This window comes from Emys orbicularis, chromosome 3 (genome assembly GCF_028017835.1).
Source record: "Emys orbicularis isolate rEmyOrb1 chromosome 3, rEmyOrb1.hap1, whole genome shotgun sequence".
In the NCBI taxonomy this organism is placed as follows: domain Eukaryota; kingdom Metazoa; phylum Chordata; order Testudines; family Emydidae; genus Emys; species Emys orbicularis.
The window spans coordinates 154,711,159-154,724,821 of record NC_088685.1 but is presented as its reverse complement, the minus strand read 5'-3'; the positions used below and the strand labels follow the sequence as shown (position 1 = coordinate 154,724,821).

At 40.1% G+C, this 13,663-nt stretch overlaps 1 protein-coding gene across 1 annotated transcript in view; it reads left to right on the top strand.

Annotated features, from left to right (window-relative positions):
• The window catches only part of KIF6 (kinesin family member 6), a 284,172-nt gene that overhangs the window by 19,303 nt on the left and 251,206 nt on the right, over window positions 1–13,663 (top strand). The window contains exon 4 of the mRNA XM_065401377.1: window positions 8,620–8,767. Coding sequence (XP_065257449.1) covers window positions 8,620–8,767 — 148 coding nt within the window. The remainder of the gene's footprint in view (window positions 1–8,619; window positions 8,768–13,663) is intronic.

Below are 13,663 nucleotides of genomic sequence, written 5' to 3'. Positions count from 1 at the left end.
AGCCTGTGGGCCGTAGTTTGCCCACCCCCAGACTAAATAGATTTTCAACTTAAATGTATATTCTGTGATGTAAAATTTAATTGTTATACAGCGCTGAAAAACAAAATTATTATTTTTATTGTTGCCAAACCCAAACATTTAAAAATTATGACATATTAAAGAAAAAATACATTTTGATTTCTTTTGGTTCTGAGTCTTTAGGAGGCACTTAGGTCACATTTCCAAGCTTTTCTCTGTAACCATGAGGCCTAGAAACTTTTTTTTTTAATTAAAACTGATAGTCTCATATAGTCATTGTATTCTTGGAACTAGGGCTTCAAGGAAAACACCAAACATATGAGACTCCCCATAAAATTATGAGAGTGGGCATCACTGATGTAGAGGCCCATTTAAAGATTAGGACCACACTGTGATAGCCTTTTATAAACATATTGGATGTTTTTCTAAAATATATTCTCTGGGAATTATTGTGTGGACGTTCTATGGCCTGTGTTATATAGATCAGATTGGATGATCACAATGCTCCCTTCTGGCCTATGACTCTGTAATAAATAAGAAAGTCCTTGCCCCAGAGTGCTCAGTCTAGAATAATGACAAGAAATGAATACTGTTCCATATTCTAAATGAGATCACAAAAGAGAAATTTAAGTGGTTTGTGTTTAGCAGTAGAAGCATAATCAAATTAATGCTTCATTTATTTGCTGAGTAATTGTTATAAAGTCCTTTGTCATGACCACTGTCTGTATTTGTTTAGTTGAATTAAATAGGGGCCAAAACCTTACACAGATAAAATTCTCATTGAAATCAATGGGAACTTTGCTTGAGTGAGGACTGCAGGATTTGTTTTTTGGTGAATGAAACTGTTCTTATATAAATCAAAAGAAATGTATCTCTCAATTCTACAAATAAATGCTATTACATTCTAGCCTGCAACTAAAATGTATTTTATCATAAAACAGACTGCTTGGGAATAGAGAAATTAACAAATTTGGATATAGTTAGGTCATCCCATTTTACAATATTTTTCATTCTCTGTAGACTGTTGTTCTGAACTTGATATTTATTATTAAGGAGAGATGTCCCTCCAAAAACTTGGAAAATCGTAAACATCAGTAATTTTGTTAAAGTATACTGGAGACAGATCTCTTCAGCAACATCCTGGCCAATCTGCCTGGAATTAGTCCATGAGCTTCTGAACATGAAGTCATGCAACGTTTCATAAACTCACTAAAGATCATTTCAGCAAGACCTCATCTCTTGGATAATGTGTCTTTGATGTGTTTTGTTTGAAGTAGTTAAGAGACAATTCATTGAACAAAGCATCTTTTTAACCATGCCAAAGCTCAACTGCCCGAGAAAAAAACATGCAGGGTTTTCTGGTGATTCTGATGCCACTTTAAAATTTAGAAGGTGTGGGTGTAACTGTGAAGAAATACTACTTATGTCTGTTCTCCACATATGAATATTTCAAAATCTAAGTGAGATTTCAATTGATAACCAGGCCAGTCTAACTAGTTCAGGATTAATTATCTAGACAAAGCTTTGGGGGCTAGAATAATTGAAGTTAATGCAAGGAGATGCACATTACACGTCCCTGTGCTAGCCTAGCTTCCTGCAAAATTGGATATTCGCTCCAAGGGAGATCTGTTGGTGTTTCCCTACTGTTTTCCCTTGATGTTTCTACTTCTTTTGGAGACAGCTTTAGTTTGTGGCTGAGGTCTTCAGGAGTCCCTCTGGTGGAAACTTCTAAGGAAATCCATCTTGGCTGTGCCCCCTTCCCAGATAGCACTATCAAATTTTTGGGTTGCAGCGTCCATCTACAGCCACCACCTTTGAAGTTGAATGAGATGTTGTGGTTACTTTTTAGGGATAGATCCACAAAAGGACTAAATATTTCAACACCTAACTTTTAGGTGCCTTGCCACCCAGTAGCATCCACAGCCCCAAGTTAACATGTTCATACTGCAGTACGCAGACCTTCTGACCTGTATCCACACTGCTAAAATGACAGGGCTTAATTCAGAGTTCCAGCAGGACTCGGGTTCTGACCCAGCGCCATTAGTAGGGTCCTAGGACCTGGATTCTGAGTGCTTGCTAATCTGAGTCGAACTGATTTTTGTGTGGACAGAAGGGGGGGTTGGGCTCAGACCTGAGTCAGGGCATGGGCCTAGAGTGCATTGTATACATAGAAAGGCCTTTCACCTGCACTAACAGTAAGTGTTGCCTTCTTTTCTTTAGAAAGTTGTACACTGACTGGCACAGTACTGCTGAAATGTTTAGAGAAGCATTCTCCCTCTTACATATTTTTCTTTAACTAAATAAATTGTGTACCTTAATGTTGAAAAAAAAATTCATACCTTGGACTTTTCAAGTATTCTTTGTTCAGCAAATAACCATTTATTTTGCCCATCTTCTAAGTGCCCATATACAAGCTTATACAGCTACAGTTTAAATTTAGAATTTGCTCTCTGAAGAACAAACTAAAACAAGATGCAGGTTAAGTAAGCAATTTGGGAATTGATTTTTACTTTGAAAATGAAGATACAGCATTTTTGAATGAACAAAGATCAAGTTTGATCCCTAAGTAGCATTTATTATGTTAACAATTACTAGGTCAGATTCATTGCCAAATTACACTGCAGTCTCATCGATTTCAATAGTCCTTATTTAGCAGGAGTATGGATTAGCAAGATTAGACCTATATCCTATAGTTCCTTATAGATCTTAAATAATGCAGAGAGAAATAATTGGCCACATTTTCAAAAGTGTCCTTGACTGTTATGAAAACAACAAGGAGTCTGGTGGCACCTTAAAGACTAACAGATTTATTTGAGCATAAGCTTTCGTGGGTAAAAACCTCACTTCTTCAGATGCCTGAAGTGAAAGTTACAGATGCAGGTATTATATACTGACACATGGAGAGCAGGGAGTTACTTCGCAAGTGGAGAACCAGTGTTGACAGGACCAACTCAATCAGGGTGGATGTAGTCCACTCCCAATAATAGATGAGGAGGTGTCAATTCCAGGAGAGGAAAAGCTGCTTCTGTAATGAGCCAGCCACTCCCAGTCCCTATTCAAACCCAGATTAATGGTGTTAAATTTGCAAATGAATTTTAGTTCTGCTGTTTCTCTTTGAAGTCTGTTTCTGATGCCCAAATAAATCTGTTAGTCTTTAAGGTGCCACCAGACTCCTTGTTGTTTTTGTAGATACAGACTAACACGGCTAACCCCTGATACTTGACTGTTATGCACACTTTTGAGTGTACCAAGGTTTTGTATGCACATTTTCACTTCCAGTTGCAGGGGGGACCCGGATGCACAGGGGCTTGTTGGGGGATTCTGGGTGCAACGGGTAATGGGACTCTGCAGGGGGGTCCAGGTAAAAGGTGGTTGAGGCTCAGCAGGGGGGTCTGAGTGTGGGGGGATAGAGCTCAGCAGGGGGATCTGGGGAGATCAGTGGGAGGGATCCAGATGCTGGGGGAGTCGGGCTCAGTGGGGTGGGGATCCAGGTGCATCTGGTTGGGGCTCGGTAGGGTGGGGAACTGGGTGGCTCGTCGGCATGGTCCAGGTGCAGAGGGAGTGGGGCTCGTTGGGGGGGGGGGTTCTGGGTGTGGTGGGGCGTGAGGCTCAGCAGGGCGAGGTAGGGTGGGGATCCGGGTGTGGGTGGCTCGTCCGTGTGGTCCAGGTGCAGAGGGAGTTGGGGCTCGTCAGGTGGGTTCTGGGTGGGTGGGTGGGGCCAGTGAGGCTCAGCGGGAGAGTCTGGGTATGAGGGGGTCTGGATGCATGGGGGTTGGGCGGATGGGGGAGCAGCTCCCTGTAAAGTGATCCCTCCCTCTGCAGCTGAGGAGTGATGGGTGCAGAAAGTGCCTGGGGGGGGCAGTTTGCAGAGCTTTCTACAGCTGGGGGAGAAATCTGGGGATGGGTCTGACATGCCATGTAGGGGAAGAGGAAGAGGAAGTCCCGTCCTCTCCCGCCCTGCTGGGACTAGCAGCTGAGTCCGGCACAGGGTAGGAGCCACCAGCCGGGTCTTCCCCAGTCCTGCCCCACAGTGATTTACCTCTCTGCCTGCTGCCCTGGGCACTCGAAACATACTGTTGGGGAGGGTCGTATGACTGCTCTTGTGGCTTCCCTTTGCTTCCCCGTCAGAAAGTCATTTTTCTGTGGGTAAGCAAAGAAATCTCTGGGGTACATAAATTCTGTGCATGTGCAGTGGTGCAGAATTCCCCCAGGAGTAAAAAAGACACCAGGGGAAGATAATACTATAAGGCTAAGTGTGACCATATCCAGAATACATTGCAAATTACACCTTTTTGCAGACGCCGCAGCACAATAACTGACGTTAGGGAACTACAACAACTATGAAGCAGAACAGGAAAGGAAGGAAGATCAGTAAGATCCCAAACCTAGAAGAGGCAAGAAGCAGATTCACTTAAGGGCAGCTCTGTGATTCACCATTATTGTATTGTGCACTCAGATACTGTGTTGATAGGTACTCTGCAAATTCCTAGAGTAGATGGATCGGGCGTTTTCTAACCTTGATGCTGTTTGTATTGGCTTTTTAACATCTGGAAGCTAAAATCCAGCTATTCCCTGACTTCATGGGGTATTTTTGGTCATTGGGAGCAGATGTTGGCTGTAGTTGCTGTCAATATACTTCTGTTTGTTTTTCTTTGATATCCTAGTGTAGTGGATTAAACTGAGCAATTTGGTAACCTCTCAAGTTTTCAAATAAGCTTCATTAAGTTGGAGACCCTTTGCATCTCTCATGGTGCCAGACCAGCAGCCTATCTATACATGGTCCCTTCCTCTTAGACAAGAAAGAAACATTTTTTCTTATCTTGGCTTATCACTTTATCTATAAACAAAAAATGCACAAGAATATTTTTGCCCTTTTTCCTTTATGCAAAGTTGGTAGGGTCTTTAGACTAAATAAATTAAATCTACTTTTGGGGTCTGATAAATCTTATCAGGAGGATAATTCTTCCCTAATTCATTTATCCCTTTTATTGCTCCCTTTGAATTTATTGTAAGAGGAGTTTGAATTGTGGAAAAACAGTTTATGAGATGTATAAAGCTAGAGCAAGTCTTTATAAACTACAGTTGCTGAAAGGAAAAAGAGGAATTTGGCATTCCTGAATCCAGAGATTTTATAATCTGTCCTGTCAAATGCAGACTGCCGAGTCCTAGTTCAATTGGCCATATGAATATTGTAGTAAAAAGTAGGCTGAATACTTATCCAGTTTCTATTTTTAACTACTTTTGGGTGATTGTTTCCAATTATCTGTTTTACAGAAAAGTGAAAATACAAAGTAATGACCATAATTTCTGCCTTGGGTATTTATATCTTATCACCGTAGAATATAGGAGCTGATATACAGCAGGTAGCAAAGTACTTGTTTTCCAGGAATATTCTGGGGCAGTTTACCATAATTAATCTGAAATGAATTTAAAAATGGCAGAAATAGTCTTAAGTCTTTACCCCCAAGGTAAACTTGGACAAACAAAACATATAACTAATATACCCAGTAAAATCAATACAGACTTTAAAAATGTATACATGAAATTAAGAAAAGAAAAGCATAATACATATATCTATATACCTACGTATATATTATCTCAGGGAGGGCTGGGCAAATAACCAAAACTTGTATTTATATCTCAGACATTCCCTCCTCAATGTCTTATTTAACAAAAAGTATGACTCTGCTGGTAAGTAGTGAAGGAACGTTTGCCATGTATTAATAAAAAAGCCATTAGCCATATTTTCATATACAAATAGTTCCATCAAACTATAACACCTTATCAGTAATGAAGTCCAGATCACCATAGTTAAAGGGAATGCTCTTTGTTTGTTGCATTAAAACTATCTCTCTCTGCAAACAAAACCAAGACCAGAAACCTTCAAATACATACTCTCATATCATGTAAATTATCTAAATTCATTAATAAAAAATGTCTCAGTTGATCATGGAAGTGGGATGACACACTGCTCCATCTGTCCTTCACAATATACATTAATATCACTGTTCTCATGATTGTCCAGTGCTTGATCAAAATCAATTTATGGATGAAGAACAATTGGTTGAAGTTGCATTCAAATATGACAGAGGTTATTGTGGTTGGCAGATGAGTTTCCAGCCACAGTGCAGTCTCCCGGTCAAATCAGTTTGCAGTTTGGGAATGTTCCTGGATTCATGAGTGATGTGTTCTGCCATTGACAGCTAACTAGGAGCCTGTGTGCCATCATTGGGCTCTTGGATTCATCACTGACCTAAACTCTCACATAGCAGTGTCCACATTCTATCATCTACATTTACCTAGGAGAGTGCATCCTAACTTTTCAAAAGGTGATCCAGCCTTATTAATATGTGCCTTGACTATCTCTTAGTGGGACAACAGCAGTGCAGTCTACCTAAGCATGAAACAGTTATTCCAGGGTAAATTACAATTAGTACAGAGTTCAGCAGTGCACCTCCACAGCAACACAGGGTTCTGGAAGTATGCAAGGTCCGTTGTCATCTCACTACAATGAGTCCCCCTAAAATACTGTGTCGAATTCAAGTTTCAGTCGTTATCTTCAAGATTTTTAAGGGTCTGAGCCCAGGCTTACCTTAAAGATTGCCTAAAGTTCCAGAATGAGGACCATCATCAAGAAGTCTGCTCCTCTGGCACAATAAAACTGTCTATCACAGGGGTTGGCAGCCTTTCAGAGTAGTGTGCCAAGTCTTCATTTATTCACTCTAATTTAAGGTTTCGCACGCCAGTAATACAATTTAACGTTTTTAGAAGGTCTCTTTCTATAAGTCTATAATATATAACTAAACTATTGTTGTATGTAAAGTAAATAAGGTTTTTAAAATGTTTAAGAAGCTTCATTTAAAATTAAATTAAAATGCAGAGCCCCCCCGGACCGGTGGCCAGGACCCGGGCAGTGTGAGTGCCACTGAAAATCAGCTTGCATGCCGCCTTTGGTATGCGTGCCGTAGATTGTCTACCCCTGGTCTATCATAATGGTAACTTTCATTTATGCAGGAGACAAGAGCCTTCTTTGTAACCAGTCCAAGACTGTGGAAAGAACTCCTTTAGGATCCATGAACCACCACAACACTCATCACTTTTAATTCCAATTGCAAACTTGACCTACTCTTCACTCATAAAAATAAATAACAAGCAATTTTTTAAAAAAATCCACACACAGTTTCCTCCCTGGGGAAAGGAAGGGAAAAAGAGAGACCAACACATGACTACTGCTAGTCATGTCACAATGCACTTCTGGAAGGTACTAGGATACCTTGTTGAGTGACACAGTATAAGAACCTGAGTAGAATAGAATCTATTAACTGTTTTCCGATTCATTACTGTTTCCCCAAAGTTTTGGACATACTTTCCCTAAAAGAGTGTCCATATGTGTCACTGGATCTGCTTTTACATCTAGATTACTTTGCCCAAGAGAAACTTGTAAAAACAAAGGACCATCTTGTGCTGTATATGGGGAGATACCATAATGATGAGCATTATTAGAAATATTAATGGATTTGACACTGAATTTCAATTTATGGAATTTCCTACACATTGTTCAGTTTGGGAGAGGGGGGACAGTAAGCTTAGCCTTCCAAATATGTGGATGTTGTAAGGAGCATGAGGAAAACTCAGGGATCTCAGGCCACCTGTGGAGGACTGAGTTATGATGGGTGCGACACTTCAGTGCCTCCACATTATTTCATGGGTTCTCTTCCCTTCCAGGGCAGCAAAACTGTCTTAACTGCCTCACAGTATAGCCAGCAAGGCATCTAGCTTGCTCCCAAACTGATGCTGTGCTACTGGGCTACCAGATCATGAATTTAATTCTTCTGATAACCTTTCAACATTTTTTTTTAAAAGCCCAGTCTCTGTGGTAAGCACTCATTAAAAGTGCAGATTGATATTTCTGGAGGCTTATGTTTCTTATTTATGCACATATAAAGCACAGTATGGACAGCAGCAATGGGAGCTTTAAACACATTGGCACCTCAGTGTGCTTTAGCCCTGACTTTGTGGGACCACGTCTAAGGATAAGAGGACAATTGGCTTTTTGGCTTCTCTGCTGAGACTGTCAACAAGATTAACAGGGATGGTTGTGATTTTTTGTGATTTGCACACTTTTCCACTAGAAACTGGACTGGGACCATCAAACTCACTTCACACAGGCTATTGAATGGCTATCATGTGCTGCCTATTTTAGTCACCACCAAGCGACTGGATTCAGGATGGGTTGGTTTAGAGATTAAAGATTCTCTATAGCCAATTACCAACTCTTCATTTGCATTGATATACTATGGTGATAGGCACACGAAAAGTATGTACATAATAATAAACGTTGTTAGAATCTAATGGTAACTCCGATATTTAATTATGGAATGAGTCAGAACATCATTGCTTTCTATTCAGGTCATGAAAATCTTGAAACTCCATCTGATCTAAAATAAATTTGTTTGAGCCTGATCCAAATGCTCACCGAAGACAATTGATACATTCCCTTTGACTACAATGGGCATTGGATCAGGTTCTTGATGAAGCTATAAGAGATAACCATGGAAAAGGTACTGTATGCAACGTGTTATCTATTCCTTCATTTTTTAGTGCTCTAGCAGGATATAATGGCACTATCTTTGCATATGGACAGACGGGCAGTGGCAAGACTTTTACCATCACTGGGGGAGCAGAGCGTTATAGTGATCGAGGCATCATTCCCAGGACACTGTCTTACATTTTTCAGCAGTTGGAGAAGGTACAGATCTTTGTCCTTTCATTTTCTTTAAAAAAAAAAAAAAGTCTGATTTACTAATACTGCATTGAATCACAGGAAACAATCTTAGTGGTAATGCTACAATAAGTCCTGACTTAAACCCACCAAACGAAAGAAATGAATATTAGCGGTGAAATCTAGCCTGACACTGTAGCCTTACCATAAAGTCATCATGAGTGGTGGATGACCAGGTTGTTGCCAGGCACTGAAAAATAGTGGACACCATTGGAATTATTTCAATTTCTTATTTTTTGAGAGTACCACATTCAGGCTTGCCCAGGGTGGTGTTTGATCAAATATTTGGCTGTGACAGCATCAACTGTATTATGCCTATGATAAGTGTTGCAATGCACAGATGAAGTATGAAAATTCATAATCCTATATAACGAGAGGCCAAGAAGAGCAAATAAAAGATTGACCATCAACCAGTATTTTCACGCATCATTTGAACTACCTTGCTTTTTGTATGTTTGAGTGAAGCTCATAATATTAACTTTATGCAGTATAGTATTTGTAAAATTCATAATACAACTTGATTTTCCTGGATAAACTTTATTGAAGGTCTTTAAAAAATCAGGTTACTTAACAAGATTATTTTACTAGATTGTACTAATCCATGTTAATTGCATGGTCACAGTATAGTATGACCACTTAAATATCACAGATCCATAATCACAACTATTTAATAAAATATTGTGGGAAAATAGTTTCAAATTTCAATATCTCAGCGAGTTTAATTTTTCAAAAGCAAAGACATCCAAACCACAATTATCCTTTTTGTATGTTTGTCTCTTCTTTAACTTTAAATATGTATGTAATATACTTATACATGCTAATATGAGTAAGAGGCTCATTCACTGCCTGAAGTCTGGCATAGAGTGGGCAGACATTATGCAAGTTTCTCGGCATAGCTACACATGTATGCCACATGAACAAGCAAAGCTGTAAATAGTAAAAAGATGTGATGAAAGTTTTTGCCCATTATGCGTTTTTCTCATAATGCACTTGTATGCCATCTGTTACATATTTAACTTTTTAATAGTGTCTTTATATCTGCTTTAAAAGGTATCTAGACCTAAAAGACTAGTTAAAAATTGTCTGTAGAATACTTTCAAAGGTAGTAAATTGTACTCATAGAGCCAGTTTTGCAGATGTTCCACATGTAGCACTTCTATTGAAGCTAGTGGAAGTTCTTTGTGTGAAGAGACCATGGATTTGGTTTCAGTGTAAGACAAAAAGTGGTTAATATTAAATAATGAAAGGTTTACACAATTTCTCCATCTCTTCCCTGTGCTCTTACTTTCGAGTCTCCTTCTGATTCACCACTCCTACTCTACCCCTTTTTCTAACCTTACCTGTTACTCCATTTCTGAGTTTTTCCTGAGCAGAGGCTGCCCCTAATAATAATTCTCAGACAAAAACTACATTAAGATGGAGTTGCATCTGAGAGCACATATTAGATAGTTAAGGTAAAATATATTACAGAAATGTTGTAGTTATTTGAAAACCTAGTGTTTATAAATCCAGTTAGTTCAGAGTTAAGGTTAAATTTAAAAGAAATCTAGCCATGTCAAGTTATTGAAAATTGGTTGGGGCACCCAAGTAACATTACCTTAGCCCCGTAGTGATAACATGAAGGGACGAAAAGAAGCAATCTAATATGTCTTTAAAAATCAGCATAATATAATCTGCAGTCACAAAAACTTAATCATATGGTTTTGCATGGTGTCACTGCAGAGTGAAGTTAAGGCTGTTTGGGTGCCCTAACTGTGCATTTCTGTTTGGATTTCTTTTAAGTTTAACCTTAACTGAATTTCTTGGGTTTATAATGTGTTGTTTTGGGATTAAGTACAACATCTATGTAACGTGTCAATGTAAACTATTTATATTGTTATTATTTGTATTGTGGTAGCAACTAGAGTCCTCAATCAGGTAGCAGACTCCCACTCTACTAGGCTCTGTACAACCAGAACACAAGGGCAGCCCACACCCTGAGGAGTTTACAATCACAGTAAATATACTCTATAAATGATATGTACTTTCAACTGTAATTTAATCTTAATGTAGCATTTTCTAGTAATATACATGAGTTTCTAAATTTAAAATTTCATATAGGATCACTAAACAAGAAACGCAAAGAATGTTACCAAGTGATATTTTCAATGATTTTAAGATCTTAACCTTAAACTATTTTTTAAAATTTAAATTTTATGGCCAGTTTCACCAGTACACTTGGCTACTTATGCACAAGGGAGCAGTGCATGGCAGTGACAGCATACTTGCCAGTCCAGCTGGGTTTACAGCTGCTTTGTTTTTGCTAGTGCATCACAAAGAAGCTGGAGAGTGTATACCCTAGTTTTCCCCTGCCTCCTTCACTCCCAGCTTTCTCCTGCACATGCATGTGGACAGTTCTTGTGGAATTCTCTGTAAAAGAGCATTATTCTTCATCCTCTGCTGAAGAAGAAACATTCATTTATGAAGAATAACGGGCTCATTCATCTGCCCATAATTAAAAATCGTCCATTGTAGCATATGCACAAGATTTTAGTGAGTTTAAACGACATGGGAGGTTTGACGCATCTGCATTGTTCTGTTGTTAAGTTCATTCAGGACAATAACAACAACAACAGTCTGACAGTAATGTCTACATTTTTTAAAGAAGCCATTTTAAAATTAATTTTAACTCCTAAATTATTTAAGTGATTTACTTGTAAATTCATAGAAATATCATTCTGTATTTAAAAAGTAAATGCTGTAATTTTGGGGGGACTAAATGCTGTATTTTTCATACATAGAGATTGAGTCGTTGCTTTTAAGTGCAAAAACACTACTCAGTCTTAATTATGGAGTACAACTGGTATCTCTAATAATTCTTGCCAGTTTTTAGTTCTTTCATACTACTTTTCATCCATAGATCTTAAACTGCTTTACAAAGGAGGTTAAGCACCATTTTCTGCATGTTACAGATGAGGAAACGCAGGCACTTATGAATTATGCAAGATACTCTGCTTGTTAATGGTGGGTTTGTGGGAAATCACTAGGTTGGAAACCTTGCAATATATTTCACTTGCGACCAAAGAAAGTTGGAAGCTTGCCTCCATAGCCAAGGGCATTATGCCACCTGTTTGTATTTTAATAAGAAAAAATTGCCAAATTTCATTCTTGTTAATTTTGGTACTTTTTTTTTTTTTTTTTTTTTTTTAATCTTGCCTGACCTTTTATGCCATAGATCAGCCTTGCATAAATTTTTGCAGAGGAGTTAACATTTGAAATGCTATGTTTATAGTATAATGGAAATGCTGACTGATTAACTGAGGAACATGAATGATGTCAATAATGCCTGAAGCTCTTGAGTCTCCCTGTGGCAGTTCTGAAGGGGGCATCCTAATTTTTTGAGTGTGAAATTCATACCTCTCTTCACAAAGTATGAATATTCAGTCTTTTTGCAGGGAACTAAGCACATGTGGGTGGAAATAGATTCCAAGACCCTGCTAGAGGGCCAATTCCTCCAATTTGCAGGCTTCCTGTGGAGTTGCTACTATTCCAGCCTAGGATGAGTTTTGGACCTGTAACAGGGCGTAGCAGGGCCCCCCTTGGTCCTGCCTCTGCTCTGCTCCAACAATCACTCAGAGACCTTCTGGCTCAGCAGTCACCGGTGCAGTTTATTTACACAGTGCAAACCTACTACCTCCCACCACATATTGCTGGAAATCCCAACCTTAGGGACTTCTCTTTCTTGTAGCCAGGAGGGGATAGCTACCCCTCTCCTTCCACTCTCTGGCTTCTCCCCCCACCCCCTTTGCTTCCTTCCTCTGTGTCTGTATATAGCCCCAGGCTAATCAGGCTGGCAGCTGTTCCGGCTCTGCCAATCACTCTCAGGTTCCTCTAGTTAGCTCCAATTCACCTCCCTTACTTGGAGCTGGAGTGACAGAAGGCTGGATCAGCAGTTCCTGGTCAGCACCCTGTCACACTCCCCCTCCCCCCTTACTGAACCGCCAAGTTAATCCGTGCCCATCCCCTCTTCTCTCTACCGGATGGGGCAGTGCGGGGGAGTTCTCCTTCCACCTTCTGGTGACCCTTGGGGTCTTCCTTGTGGGGTTCCTGTATCCCCCACCCGCAGACGTTACATTGTGTAGGGGGTTGATGCCCCCATAGGTCTACCGCTACCCACAGGTCCTCACACCATTCACACCCCCATGGGTGTCCCCCCTCTTTTTCCTCTTTCCCTTCTGGCAGGGTTTCGGGGTTGATCTCTATCTCCCCCTGGACACCCAGGGCCTCCAGTTCTGTAAGCCTGGCACATGGGGCCTGTGTCCCTTCTCCTTGGGTCGCCTTGAAGGGGGCTTCATCTCCTTTGGGTCCTGGGCCGGATGCCTCCTGTGACGGGTTAGATCACAGAAACCCCCGTGGGAGCTGCCACCCGATGTGCCAAGACTACCCCTGCTTCTGTTTTCCCTGCCAGCTCAGGACTCCAGCACCCTGTCTTGCTGAGCCAGCCACTCCTGTCCGGCACCAACACAGGCCCAGGGTCTGAATCACTTGTCCTAAAGCTGCAAGTTTACCCAAAAACAGCTCACAGGAGTGTGCTTGTCTTTAGCACTCAGATGCCCAACTCCCAATGGGGTCTAAACCCAAATAAATCCGTTTTACCCTGTATAAAGCTTATGCAGAGTAAACTCATAAATTGTTCGCGCTCTATAACACTGATAGAGAGGTATGCACAGTTGTTTGCTCCCCCAGGTATTAATACATACTCTGAGTAAATTACTAAATAAAAAGTGATTTTATTAAATACAGACAGTAGGATTTAAGTGGTTCCAAGTAGTAACAGACAGAACAAAGTAAGTCACCAAGCAAAATAAAATAAAATGCGCAAAT